Source organism: Lithobates pipiens, unplaced genomic scaffold, assembly GCF_037356315.1.
Source record: "Lithobates pipiens isolate NorthernLeopardFrog02 unplaced genomic scaffold, aLitPip1_a1.2 Scaffold_22, whole genome shotgun sequence".
NCBI classification, from domain to species: domain Eukaryota; kingdom Metazoa; phylum Chordata; class Amphibia; order Anura; family Ranidae; genus Lithobates; species Lithobates pipiens.
This window is the reverse complement of record NW_027507784.1, coordinates 182,335,862-182,350,601: the sequence shown is the minus strand read 5'-3', so window position 1 is coordinate 182,350,601 and position 14,740 is coordinate 182,335,862. Positions and strand designations below refer to the sequence as shown.

The following is a 14,740-nucleotide window of genomic DNA, read 5'->3' as shown; positions in this document are numbered from 1 at the left end:
TAAATTCATAAAAAATGTAAAATGTTTTTTTAAAGCATTATTTACAGCATTTCTCAAGTTTTTGTGAACTACTATGTACCAAGTGATTCAATTGGGGCTCGTCCCTCCCCTTTTTTGTCCAAGCCCTAATTGGGAAGATTTTCTTTGCTCCAGTTGAAGGGAAGATGGAGCCTAGGGCGTATTGGGAATTGCCTCCATTGGAGACATATCAACAAAAACACTTTGTTGTTCAGCTGGAAAGATTAGAACAGTGTTTGAGTTTTATTGCTTTATTTTTTCTGTCCCAATGAATACTTTTTAACTGCTTGCCCCAGTATCGAAGCGATGCATTGAGGGATTGCCGCAGTAAAGTTACAAAATGGCATATTTCATGTGATTCTCCTCAATACAGTATTACAATAGGTCTCCAGTGCCCAATTCAAGTGGGAAATCTGTTTTGTGTAAACTCCTAATTACCAGTGTTTTATCTTGCGTTAATTAATCCCCTGAAGGTTAAGAACTTGTGGCAAGATGTACTCCAGACTAGAAATATGATTTGCACTGGCAATGCAAAGATCCACACATGGCTTGTCAAAATGGTTTAATGTATTTGCCATGATTTAACTGATCCTAACCTCAGTCTGTTCAAGATATCGCTGCATTAGGGGACTATTTTCAGCAGTGCAATTGTAAACAAGAGTACAGCAGTGCATGTGGATGACAAACTGTACTCTGCACCCGGACTGGCACAACTATGGCTGCAGTTATGCTGAATTGACTCGTGCAGTAGCCACAAGGGCCCTTTCACACTGGCGTTCCGTGTCTATTTTTCATCTATCCATTAACAGATGAAAAATGGACAAACGGATGATTATCCATTTACATCCATTTACATCTGTGTCCATTCAGAAAGCAGACCTAGATGGATATAAAGACAGTGTTTGTTTTTTGCAATGGCTGTTAGGATGCTGTCAGGTCAGCATCTGGCTCAGGGATGAGTTATTGGTTAAAGAGCCTGCACCCACTGGCTTCCCAACAATGAGGCGTCACCCCCGCTGTCAGTGGGGCATTCCCAGCTCACAGCTTGTAAAACAAAAGCTGAAAATTAAAAACAAAGCGTGGGCTCCCCACCAAAATCCATACCAGACCCTTATCTGAGCATGTAGGCCAGAAAAGAGGGGGCGGGCGGAACTAGCTTGTGCCCCTTTCCATCCTGAACCATACCAGGCCACATGCCCTCAACATGGGGGAACTTGGCACATTGCCTCCATGTTAAGAACAAGGGCCTCATCACCATAACCATGGCCTAGTGGTTGTAGAGATGCGGGGATGACTTATCAATCTCCGATAGCTGTCAGATTGGGAAGGTGTGGGGGGGCAGTCCATTTGTCACATGATACACCCTAAATATATAGGTGTAACATTTTATGAAAGAATGGACTTCTCCTTTTACACCCCCCTCCCCTTTCACAGGACTGACAGTGCTGCTGACTGCTATGCCTCATATGTGCATTCTTCCAGGTCCCCAGTTGAAAATAGAGGGGAAGCCAAAACTGATGCAGCCAACACATCTGTTTGGTAGGCTTATATATACATACACTATGGCACTGCTGCACGAAAGCCCATACAGGTATGGAGTTTCTTTTTAAGAGCTGCCAGAAGGCACGTCCCCGATGCATGCAGTTGCTGCTTGCCACGTGCGATCATGGGTATTTGTGTGAAATGCACCAATCCCTGTACTGTCAGAGGAGACCTGTTGCTGTTCCTACTTACTAGGAACATGCATGTCTCCTCTTCCTACTCGGTCCTCTCAATACAGTTAGAACACACTGAGAGAACACACATTTAACCCCTTGATCGTCCCCTAGTGTTAACACTTTCCCCTACCAATGTAATTTCAACAGTAATCAGTGCATTTTTTTTAGAGATATATATATATATATATATATATATATATATATATATATATATATATATATATATATATATATATATATATATATATATATATATTTAAATTTTTTTTTTTTTTTATAGCACTGATTGCTGTATAAATGTCAATGGTCCCAAAAATGTGTCAAGTGTCTGTTGCAATAATGCTAAACGCCCAACACACCATTACTAGTAAAGCCATAAATCTTTCCCACAGTTTGGCTCATGCAAAAGCTATAGCATCTACAATCCAATATATGCAAATTCTTATTTTATTTATTTTTTTGTGTATAATGCAAAAAATAAACCACAGGAGTGATCAAATGGCACTAAAAAGCTCTTTGTGGGGAAAAGACGTACATTTTGTTTGGCGGTCATTCAATGCTGTACCCAGTTAAAGCCGCACAGTGCCAAATTGCAAAAAGTGCTCTGGTCAGGAAGTGGGTAAAGCTTTCTGGGGCTGAAGTGGTTACTACCACTTTAAGTGTTAAATTATTCTGGCCAATGAAATATGTGCTTGCTGCGTTAAGCTTTTTTTCTGCCAGTACCCTGCTGCTACCAGGAGGAAAGTACTTTAGGAGAGTTGGCAAAACATCCAGTGTGTGAGACCTTAAAGTGGAACTTTAGGGTTTTAAAATTTAAAATGGACAGGCAGGATGTTTAATGCAGAAGAGACATGTGCATGTGCAGCTCACTGTACAAATTTGGCAATGCCGAAGGCCTGGGCTTGACAAATTTTTGCTTTGAATCTAGGAGCCAGATGTATGTGGTGTGTGTTTGTTTTGGTTTTAATTTTTTTCCTACTGCTTGCTTTCACCTCCTTCCCACCCATGTCAGTTTTCAGTGCTGTTTGGACTTTGAAAGGCAATTGCGCAGTCATGCAACACCATACCCAAATACAATTTTTAGCTTTTTCTTCTAGATGCACTGAATTTTGAGAGTAATTTCTGTCATACAATTTTGTGCGCTGATGGGGACATTGGCTGCCCAGGGGGTAGGGGGCTCTTGGGCTGGCCAGGCCTGACCCTGAACCACAATCGGAGCCTGTCCAGGGGAGAACCGGGGGGATCCCAGCATTCAGAGCTGCCGGTTCCTACTCTAGGAAATCTCTCAGGACAGCTCGATCTAGACACGTGCCCAGTGGGAGGGAGGAGAGAGCCGCAGGGGGCTCCACTTCTCTCCTGACCCACACTTTCTACTACTTTACAGCCCCTTGTCTGCTCTAACCCACCCTTCAGTCCTGCACTGCCCCTCCCCACCCCCAGCATCCAAAAAAAAAAATGTTCCTGCCGGGTGCCCGGCAATGGTGCACCTGGCTGCTCAGTTTTTTTCTATAAAGACATTCCGTATTTTTTTTTTTTTTTTTTCTTCCCAAGTTCCATTAGAACATTTTTGAGGACCACTCGTATATTTTTAATATTCCATTAGCATTAACTATTTTGGTATCTCTATGGTACAGTGTGTAGTAGCAAAGCAGAGTCTGTCTGAAACGTGGCTATACAGCACCTGAGATCGGCCACTATACAGGCTACAGCTGTAACATTGTCAGACCATTAGGTTGTATTTAAATGGATTGTTGTACTCTTAAACACATCAGCACAGTATATGGCTTGTAATGGGGTGTTCTCTAGTTCCAGTCACAAGCCATTCAGTTTTATGTTTTAATAATGGTGTGGAAAATTGCCCATCTGATGTTGCTTTACAAAATTCCAATAATCCCAAAAGACAATCGGAATGTATTGGCTGTCTTAAAGACCATTTACTGACCATTTGAATAAGTAATTAATTATAAAGTGCATTGTTCATTACCACCGAAGAAATGTGATATTGGCTGACCCCCCCCCCCTCCCCTCCTGCTCTGTCTAGCCATATGCTCTATAATTATGGCACAGTCTTAATGGGATCTACATAGATCAGAATGACTTTAAGTGTTGGCTAAATGGACAACTCTGTTCCTTTTTTTTTTTTTTTTTTTTTTTTTTTTTTTTTTTTTTTTTCAGTAATGGGATATTTGATTAGTGATCCAAATAGGAGGGGGTGGTGCACATGGCCATCTTTTCAGAGTGGCTGTATCTCCTTATGTTGTGAAAACTGGAACTTGCCAGTCATGTTGTATCTTAGTAAAACTAGGATTTGCAAAAATGGGCTGTAGGGTGTCACAACCATAAGGAGGGCCCTACAGAGGCCTGAGGTTACAATAAGCCACAACATGCATACATTAAACATGTCACGTTACACTACTGAACAATACTTTAAAAAATCCAACAACAACATACTAGTATCTACCTCCCGTCTTAACAGGGTTTTTTATTTTTTCCCGTTTTGGCTGTCTAGGACATATTCTTAGTCACTCTTCGTTAGTCAATTAAGTGTTGCTTTGCATGTAAAGGCTATGGATTATACTTTTAAAAACGTTGGCTCCCTGTTTGTCCTGGTGACCAATGGGATAAATTCCTTGTGTAAGATAAGGACAGTCTTCACTTCGAGAAGAATTGCTCTTGGAGCAAAAAAAACTTGGTAGGAAATTCAATCCTTGCCTCTATTCTAAAATTGTCCCCACCTACCAACATCCAATAGGTTACTAAAGGTATGAAAATTATGCGACAGAATACAACTTCGGCAATTATGTAATGTATGCTTTCATTTCTGAGCATGCGTGGTCTTAGTCACATGAAATTTATATTTTTCTACAAATACCATACGAGTTGCACGAAAATCATTTTGTTCTGTTATTGTACGACAAATTTTTGAGTTTGTTGCATGAATTGTTGTGATCTGTTCTCAACAGCTGTGTACTAATCCGATTATTGGACAATCATTCCAAAAGGGTTTTTGTTTTGTTTTTGTTACTTACCTTGGATAGGAATGCAAAAAAAGCGCAACTGATAAAATTATGTGGAAAAAGGTGCAACACAAAAAAATCACAAGTTAAGAAAAAATCCCTTGTGCACTAACACTAGAGCTAAAAATGGTCTCAAATATGTATATTAAAAAGAATACAAAACGCACAACCCAAAATAAATATTCTGATTGTTGTTTTTTTACAAAGTACAAAAAGTTGTTGGGATGCCGCCCCTCACACTGTAAGAAAATCCTGTATCAGAGTTTTGGGAGGGACACAGACAATCGCACTCAGCAGGAGAATCCTGTATTCAAATTCTAGAGGACTAACATACAATCAAAAGGAGCCAGGTGGCCTCTTACCAGATTTGAAGGACCCCAGATTTTAAGGGTCAAAAGATGCCTCATAACAGCAACCCACTATGGTGATTGTACACCCGATCGGCTCCTGGAGCTCAGTCAGCATGTCTCTCATCCAAAGCAACAAGCTGAAAAACTCACTCCAAAGACTCTGGCAACTTCAGTAGCTGGCTGTGATGATTCCTCCTGATTTGATCAGAAAGGCTGGCGGCTTTCTCCCATAATGGATAGTAAGATAGATCTAATTCTTTCCCTTTCCAGCAATTCATTCCTGTTTTGTTTAAAAAAGCAAGGAGGGCTTCATAGTGCATTAAAATCTTTGGTATCTATTTAAAAACAGATTTTGCACGCACAGCACAAATGTACACACAGCTTCCAAATTCTTCAGATCATCAGCTGGTGCGTGGTGACGTCACATGGTTCTCTCCAACCAACGCGTTTCCTTGTAAAGCGCATCAACTGGGAACGGAGATGCCTATGAATCCTGAAGAGGCCAGGCTTCAGCAATTTTTGATATTGGTTTCAGAACAATGTTTATCTTGGTCTCTGTGCCTGATCTCATTCTGTAGCACGCTAGTGGGAAAACAGGACTGTTGAGACTTGTCTCCCCTAAGGCCTCATGCACACGAGATGCAGTTAAACGTGTGTTCAGATGCAGTTGGAGACTTTTTTTTTTTTTTTTTTCAACTGCCCCTGAACTCATTCAATGTTATCCTATGTGTCCATGCACACAGTCTCGTTTTTTGCCGTTTTTATGCAGTTGCGTTTAACCTCGTTTTTCCAGAAGCAAAAAAATGGGTTCAGACGCAAACATTTCCACGTTTCAGCTAAATGCGGCACCCGCATTTGCGTTTATATGCGTTTTTAAAGGAACCCAATTTTTTGGACCTGAAAACTCAGATTTTGTGACCCGAATTTGGGGGCACATCAAGTGACCCCGAGATAGCGGGCCCCAAAGTCAGGCTCGCAAAATGTCATGCACTTTTCTGCATCAGAGATGCATGGCCTCAAAGTCAACTGTGACCATCTGCGGCAATGTAATTTGGTCATTAGGGTTGGGTGTTGTGGTAAGTGGTTATCCGTTAGGGTTATTGTTTAGGATTAAGGGTTGGGTTAGGGTTAGAGGTTAGTGTTAGGGTTAGGATGAACAGTTAGGATTCTGGATATTTTAATAAGGCATTAAATATTATACTACCATATAGCAGCAAAGAATTAAAATATATTAAATTGGCCAAATTTAAAACCATTATAAAAAATCTAATTAACCTAGATTTGCTTTTAAATAAAACAATTTGAAACTAGAAAAAATGAATAAAAACATATATTAAGATTAAAAATTGGCACAAGAAAATTTTTGATATTTTAAAAAATTGGATAATTTGCTATAAATGGACATTATTTTTTTTTAAATAAGACAGAAAAAAATTAATCTGTACATCTATAGATATATTTTATAAATATATACACATACCTGATCGTTACCAACAGACGTTCCTCTGGTGACAGTTTTGTTTCTCATATTGGTGTCAGACCAGGTCGTACTTTTTCTAAGAGCAGATCAAATGTGATAATGGACATCCGGCTAAAATTAAAAAACTTGTCGGGGTAGGTACGCAGCTGCACATAGATGTTTGTGAAATATCCAACGGACATTTGCTGTCCCATCAACGGATCGACTAGCTCTGACTCTGGACTTCTCACGAAATTTGCGACGACGTTGCTGTCTCATCAAGAGCAACATCAGGAGCATTTCCTGACATATATTCAATAGGGGATCCATTTCAAAATGTATACCACAGAGGCAAATGCAAGTGTACAACTGCTCTCTATGCTGCTGCTGCTCACTGATCAAAATAGCAGAAATAGTTAAAACATGCTTTGAGAGCTTGGGGAGGGTCTACATGATGTTATCTTTATAAACGCGGCATGCAAACGTGACGAAACGCACGTTTCTAAACACGCGTTTCAGCTTTTTTTGAGCAGAGTTTTCACCTGCGTCTCGTGTGCATGAGGCCTAACTGTATATTCTACCACATAGCAGGCCTGTCTACTTGTATGGAGGGAGATTATATCTTACACTTTCACTCACCCTTGGGCCCCTTTCACACTGCTGCAACTTGAAAGTCGCGCAATTTCAGGGAAAGCCTGTGTAAACCTAAGGTCTATGGACCAAAGTAGTACAAGGACTACTTTGAAGTCGGTGTGACTTAACCACCTGACAACTGGGCACTTAAACCCCTCTCCTGCCCAGACCAATTTTCAGCTTTTGGTGCTCTCACACTTTGACAATTACTCAGTCATGTAACACTGTACCCAAATACACTTTTTTTTTTTTTTTTTTTTTTTTTCCCTTACAAATGGAGCTTTCATTTGGTATTTGATCACCTCCTGGGTTTTTTATTTTTTGCACTATAAATGAAAAAAGACCGAAAATTTTGGAAAAAACTAATTTTCTTTTGTTTCTGTGATAAACTTGCAAATTTTTTTTTTTTCATGAATTTTGGCCACAATTTATACTGCTACATATCTTTGGTACACATAACCTAAATTAGTGGGTATTATTTGGTCTGTGAAAGTTGGAGAGTCCACAAGTTGTGGTGCAAATCATAAAAAAATTGATTACACCTGATGTACTGGTGGCCTATCATTTCTTGAGACCCAAACAAGCCAGGAAAGTACAAATCCCCCTCCCCCCATGACCCCTTTTTGGGAAGTAGACATTCCAAGGTATTTAAGAGGCATGGTGAGGTTTTTGGTGTTTGTGGTGTGTGTTTTTTTTTTTTTTTTTTTTTTCCTCACAAAATTGTAACAGGTTATTTCTCACATGGCATGTGTATACCACAAATAACGCCCCAAAATACATTTTGCTACTCCTCCTGAGTATTCCGATACCACATGTGTGGGACTTTTTCACAGCCTGGCCACTTAGAGAGGCCCAACATGCAGGGAGCGCCGTCACATGTTCTAGGAGCATAAATTGCACATCTAACTTGTTGACTACCTATTATACTTTTGAAGGCCCTGGAGCACCAGGACAATGACACGTGGCACTGATGACAGGTGGTACTGGGGACACATGGCACTGATAGGTGGCACTGGGGACAGGTGGTGTGTGTGTGTGTGTGTGTGTGTGTGTGTGTGTTCTTTCTTTTTCTGTGACACTGCAGCCGTTCATCTCTTCCCTTCTCACACGCAGTCTGGCGATGAGATTATCTCATATGTTTACATATGAGATCACCTCTCATTGGACACGCTGATCGAGTGCTAAATGGCCGCTGTGATTGGCTGTGTCCAAGGGACATGGCCAACACAGAACTTCCCTGATGCGCGGCGCGCAGAGGGGCAGTAAACAGGAGGACGTGCAGGGACGCCCTCCCGGCAGTTGGCGTCCGCGCTGTAGCCGTCTTTTGGCTATAGCGCAGGCGCAAAGTGGTTAACTGGTTCCTGACCGGCCACCACAATTCTACTGCGGCAGAACGGCTCCCCTGGGCGAGCAGTCCTATCTGTATGTCGGCCCTTTAAGACACTGTAGGAGGCGTGTGCCCAGAGCCAATGCGAGTGCCTGGTGGGCGCGATAACCAACAGGCACCTGCGATCACTTGTGAAAGAGCAGGACCTGGGATCTGTGTAAACGCACAAATCCCGGGTCTCTCAGGGGAGAGGAGACAGATCCTGTGTTGCTACGTAGTCCCATTTCCCCCACCGTGGGAACACGGTTAACCCCCTTGATCACGCCCTAGCGTTAACCCCTTCCGTGCCAGTGACATTTGTACAGTAATCGGTGCACTTTTTTTTTTTTTATAGCACTGATCGCTGTAAAATTGTCAATGGTCCCAAAAATGTGTAAAGTGTCCAATTTTTGTCCAGTGCAATGTCGCCAGTCCTGGTTTAAAAAAAAAAAAAAAAAATATTCTCAGTTTAGGCCAATATGCATTCTACTTTTAAAATTTTAATTTTTTTTGATCGGTACTCTCCTCCCCATCGGCTTCAGGGAGATCCGGTGACGTCACTGCACTCCTCGCCCCCTCATTTAAAGTGACTCGGTGCCGTATCGCAAAAAAAAAAATGGCCTGGTCATAGAGCAGCCAGATCTTCTGGGGCTGAAGTGGTTAACCACTTTAGCCCCGGAAAAATTTACCCCCTTCCTGACCAGAGCACTCTTTGCAATTTGGCACTGCGTCGCTTTAACTGACAATTATGTGGTCACGTTATAAACTGACAATGTTGAGAAATGTATTTTGTACTTTTTTGCTATAATATCCCTGTTTTTAAAAATAAAGCTAATTTGAATTTTTTTATTTCTTTTCTCAGTTTAGGCCGATATGTAGTCTACATATTTTTGGTAAAATCGCAATAATGTGTATATATTGGTTTGCGCAAAAGTTATAGCGTCTAGGGCAGGCATGTCCAAAGTCCGGCCCGCGGGCCAATTGCGGTCCGGTTCTGTGTGGGGTACCGCTAATTTTTAATGGCCCTAAAGTGCAAAGCATTCGTCTGTTGAACGAGTACGACAAAGGCAAGAGAATTCTTGTTGGGCCGTGTATTAGTGCTTGGATGGACACACTTAGACCGAATTTTCTATGGTTCAAAGAATGTCAGGCAAAATGGTCGGCCCTCACGCATGTCCACTTCATCAAATCTGGCCCTCTTTGAAAAAAGTTTAGGCACCCCTGGTCTAGGGGATAGATTTATATAGCATTTTTATTTCTAAAAACAGTTCCTTCCAGTGCTAATAGGTCTTTCAAGGCGTGGATTAACAGAGATCCAATAAAATGGTGGTGTGAAAGGTGTGTGTGTGTGTGTGTGTGTGTGTATATATATAATGGTATCCAGAACTGAGTGGATGCTGCTTCCCTCAGATGGAGTAATCCAAAAGGAACTACAAAAACAAACGCACGCACCTAGTGCATTACCAAAGATAATTTAATAAAAAAAAAAGCTTTATATAAAAGTGCGTACTCAAAAAAAATGCAACTGACAAAAGGCCATAAAAACAATGCCTGGACATGCACAGAACATGGTACAGCTAACATGTTTCGGGGGTGCACCCCCTTCCTCAGCTAGGCTCTGTCAAGGTTTGGAAATGCATTTTGCCATCTTTTTCATATAATGCTAAATAAACTAAAGATGTTTAGGAAAATGCAAATCATTGACTATTGTTGCTACATTGTTTCAGTCATTACAGAATTGCAATCAATAGTGGGGCTGTAGGCTTGTCAAATACAGGACTAAGGGTTTCTTCTGGCCTAGACAGTTTAAAGGGACACTACATTTTGATTTAAAAACACTTTGAACCTGTTAAAGTGTGGCTCTTTCTCACTGCTGAGGGGTGTGTGTTTTTTTTTATTGTGCAGAGAGCAGTGGACATGGCTGCAGTTTAAACTGCAGCCGTTTGTTCTGAGCAAACCACAATTTCTGTAGGTTTTTATCTTGAACTGAACCTTGGGAGTATTCAGAAAATTGTTTGCATAGTATTTAAAGCGTGTATGGGGTGTTTTTTTTTTTATTTAATTTTTGTATTTTTTTTTTTTTTAGGTATGGATCTTTCAGCCAATCAAGATGAAGAGAGTGACCAAGAGACTTTTCAATTGGAAATAAACAAGGACACAAAAAAATGTGCTTTTAGGACTCATACTGGGAAGTACTGGACCCTTTCAAATAATGGTGGCATCCAAGCTACAGCTTCAACACTGTAAGTTTTTTTTTTTTTTTTTTTTTTTTTTTTTTTTTTTTTTTTTGTTGTTTGCATGCTCTGGGTTCTCCCTGTGCCTGTGTGGGTTTCCTCCGGGAACTCCGTTTTCTCCCACATTCGAAAAAGACCTACTGGTAGGTTAATTGGCCCTAATATTTGTATGAATGTGAGCTAGAGACCTTTTTAGGTTATAAGCTCCCAGAGAGCAGTGACTGATGTGAATGTACAATATATGTGAAGCGCTGTGTAAACTGACAGTGCTATATAAGTACCTGTAATAAATAAAGATGTAAAAGGTTATAAAAATGTCCAAAGTCTTAAATTTGCCAGTCCATGCTATTCAATCACTTGGCAAGAGATCTTCAGATTTTCAAATTCTTAACGTGCTAAGGTCAAGTAGACCAAGAAATTGCAGCCACAACTGCCAGAGGAATTGTTCAGGATACAAAAAACCCCCACAGGTAGGCTCAGGAGAAATATTGGCTGCTCTGGACAGTGTGGGTTTTATCCTCTTCCTGCCCGGCCTATTGTAAAATGATGTCCTCCCAGGATTGCGCCTGGGGCTTCCCACGGGCTGTGCTCCAGCACAATCTGTTACCCGCCATGTCCACCGGATAAGGCCGATGACTGATCACTCTACTGGGCCGCTGCCAGTACCGTGTGAGCGCTGTAGCTAATCGCAGCAGATCACATGACTGTTGTACACAATGAAAAGCTTTCCTACGTTTTTCATTGTGTAGTATTGTGATGAGCTCTGTGATTGGTCAGCCATCCCATGGTACAGACAGGGCCAATCAAACTATTTTCTTACTATTGTGATTAGATGCGATTGGCCACAACTGATCACATAGTACAACACTGAGTAGTTTCCAATTACAAAAAAAATGGTTGCTTAACTACTTGCTGCCAGCTGTAGCCAAAAGACTGCTACAGCATGGGCCTTAATTGCCAGGAGGATATCTATGGCCAAGCGCTGTCTGTCGGTCTCGCTCTGTGATCAGAGTCTGAGACTCGGCTAATCACAGATCCAAGTAAGGGGGTCAAGCCCGGCCACATGATGTAATAAAAAGCTCGGTAAACTGAATCATTTTTTTTTTTCCCCCTCACGCTGTCAGTGTGGGGGGAAAAAGCCGATCACCAGCTTCTGCCAGAGGGACATTGGTCCTTCCACACAAAACCGTGTCTGCATTTTCTGTGCCCACTACCACCTATCGGTACCCACCAGTGCTGCCCATCAGTGTATGATCAGTGAAGGAGAAATTACCTGTTTTTAAAAAAATATATAATTATACAAACTTAATTTGGGTATACTGTAGCATGACCACAATTGTCATTCAGAGTTGGTGCTGAAAATTGGTCTGGGCAGGAAGAGGATTTAAGTGCCCAGTAAGCAAGTGGTTAAAACTGCATTTTACAGTTTTATAAGCAATCCTAAAAAAAAAATCCTGATCACCACCTCATAGTACAGTGTTTACCCACTTCAGCCCCAGAAGATTTCACCCCCTTCCTCACCAGAGCATTTTCTCTTTCGTTCATCGACGGACACAGCATCTTAATCTTGACTTAAGGAGAGGACTAGGCAGAACACAACAAAAAATAAGCACTGTACCGCCCAGGAGGTGGTCCTACTGGCTATAACCCCTCTCTTGCCCCCAGCAATTCCACTTTTTTTTTTCTGCCTAGTCTAGAAGGACCTGGCTCCCTGCGGGAACCAGTGGTCTTTAAAAATCCTGTGATCTACAATCCTGGTAGTCTCCCCAGCCTGGGCATCAAGCGCGTGCAGACCTTGGCTTCGCACTGGGTCGGCCGTGACAGGCCCTGATCTGGTCTAAGGGCGGCCGGTGAGCTATATGCTCCGGGGCAAACATATGACTGGGCTACTGCTGTCTGAGTCAGTGTTGCCATGGCCGACAGCCACCCCGTACTGCTTGGGTGATGGGTCTGCTGTGGAGTGCATCCAGCAGTTCTTGCAGGAGGAGCAAGTATGGTTCCACCTGTTTAGGCAGTATGGAGCAGCTGGGCATTCCCTGGGAGGTCGATTAGGGGGTCTCTAGTCTCTATCTATCAGATAGTCTCTGGATCCTGGCAGGGGGCTGTGCTGGGCGGTCATTTTGCTTGTTTAATCCCTTTGTTTTTTGCCTTCTATTGCTGCCATGCAGGAGGAATGGTAACCGCTGCCAATTTCCTGGCATTTAGGCTGGTTTCCATTTAGTTTCTAGCACTAGGTGGCAGTTTAAGCCAGGAACAGCGTAAAAACGGACACAGAACACCTTATGGTGGACGCAGGCAGAGTGGAGAGGACAGCGACACGGCAGCACAGCGCAGCACCTGGGTCAGGGGGGTGAGTCCTGTGGGGAGGGCCCCTCAGTCTGTGTCAGCTAGGAGGGTAGACTTCTGGCGTTTCTTCCCCAGACACCCCCTGTGAAAGCAACCGGTTCCTCTGCACCTGCAATGCCCATGGACGCTCTGTCGGCGGTCCTGGAATAATTTGTTTCCAGGATGGTAGCGGCATGCAGGAGCAAGGTGGGTAAATGCCCCACCCATCTTCTAGTTTCATAGTTAGTAAGGTTGAATAAAGACACCAGTCCATTCAGTTCTTCTGGGCAAAGCTGATTCAGATTCAGGTCCCGCTGTGGCAGGCGGCCCTTGTTCTGATGCTTCAGAGGTTGCGGATCAGGACCCTTCGGACAGTGAGGAGGAAGACTCCACATCCGTTTTCAGCACAGGAAAAAGCACTAGTAGGAGCACTTATCACAGTGGTGCGGGATTCCCTAAAGAGGATACGGCAGGGGAATCTGCAGAGGTGTCGTTCCCTTTTGGGTCCCACAAGCCGGTCTACACGAAGGTGTTTCCCTACCTAACTTATTTTTGATACGTTTATTTACAAGGAGTGGGAAAGCCTGCAGCAGGCCTTTTCAGTCCCGAGGCGAATGGCTGTCAACTGCAGTCTAGAATGGGTAAGGAGCAATGGCGTATGCAGGGGTCCTCTTTTTCCACTCAGGAGCGGCTTTTTCGTCCGCCTGGGTCGGCAGGGAAGCGGTCCCAGTCCAAGGGGCCTGCTTGGGCACAAGTATTGCAAGCCGAACAAACCTGCGAACAAATCAGCTGCTGCATGAAGGTTCGCCCCCCCCCCCCCGCCCGTCTCTCTCAGGTGGGGGGGGGGGGGTGTCTTCGGGAGTTTCCAGTCCGGGGGACCTCTCCTTTCTGACCAGTGGGTCTGTGTGCTGGTTTTCTCAGGCTACAAGGGTTTTTTCTTGTCTGCCAGACAGATATTTAATTATTTTTTTCCCCCTCCCAAGCTGCACCTTCTTGCGGCTTGTCAGGAGACCCTGTATGGGGCAGTACAGGACTTACTAAGGCATTGGGGTGACAGTGCCTGTACCGACAACGGAAAGGTTTCAGGGATTCTACTCCAATCTGTTTGCAATCCCAAAGAAGGAAGGGGTCACTTCTGCCCATAGCTCTTAAAGGGGAATTTTTTTAATTTAAAGTGTTTTTCCAAAAGCGTGCGCTTGTAAGACCGCTGCGCAAATACAGTGTGACAAAGTATTGCAATGACCGCCATCTTATTCTCTAGGATGTTTGGGGGGGGGGGGGGGGAAATGTTTGAGAGTTCTAAGTAATTCTCTAGCAAAAAAATTATTTTTAACAAGTGTAAAAGAGGCTTAGTCCTTAAGTGGTTAAAATGCAGTGCCAAATCACAAGAAATGGTCTGGTCGTGAAGGAGGTAAATTTTTCAGAGGTCAAGTGGTCAAGGACTGAAATACTTGACAAACTTTTACAGTTCTGTCCCTAATCACATGAGCAGTGGTGCAGCTTGCATTACAAAAACGGATAAGCTAATAAAATATAGTTTTGGTCAGCTTTTAAAAGGCAAAAAAAAAAAAAATCCCTTCTCCCTACAGTTGTATGTAGCTCTAGCATATACTAATTTTA

General features: G+C 42.8%; 1 protein-coding gene across 1 annotated transcript in view; it reads left to right on the top strand.

The window, feature by feature from the left end:
- Positions 1-14,740, top strand: part of FSCN1 (fascin actin-bundling protein 1) — a 62,542-nt gene that overhangs the window by 25,274 nt on the left and 22,528 nt on the right. The window contains exon 2 of the mRNA XM_077448712.1: positions 10,648-10,804. Within this exon, the coding sequence (XP_077304838.1) occupies positions 10,648-10,804 (157 nt within the window). The remainder of the gene's footprint in view (positions 1-10,647; positions 10,805-14,740) is intronic.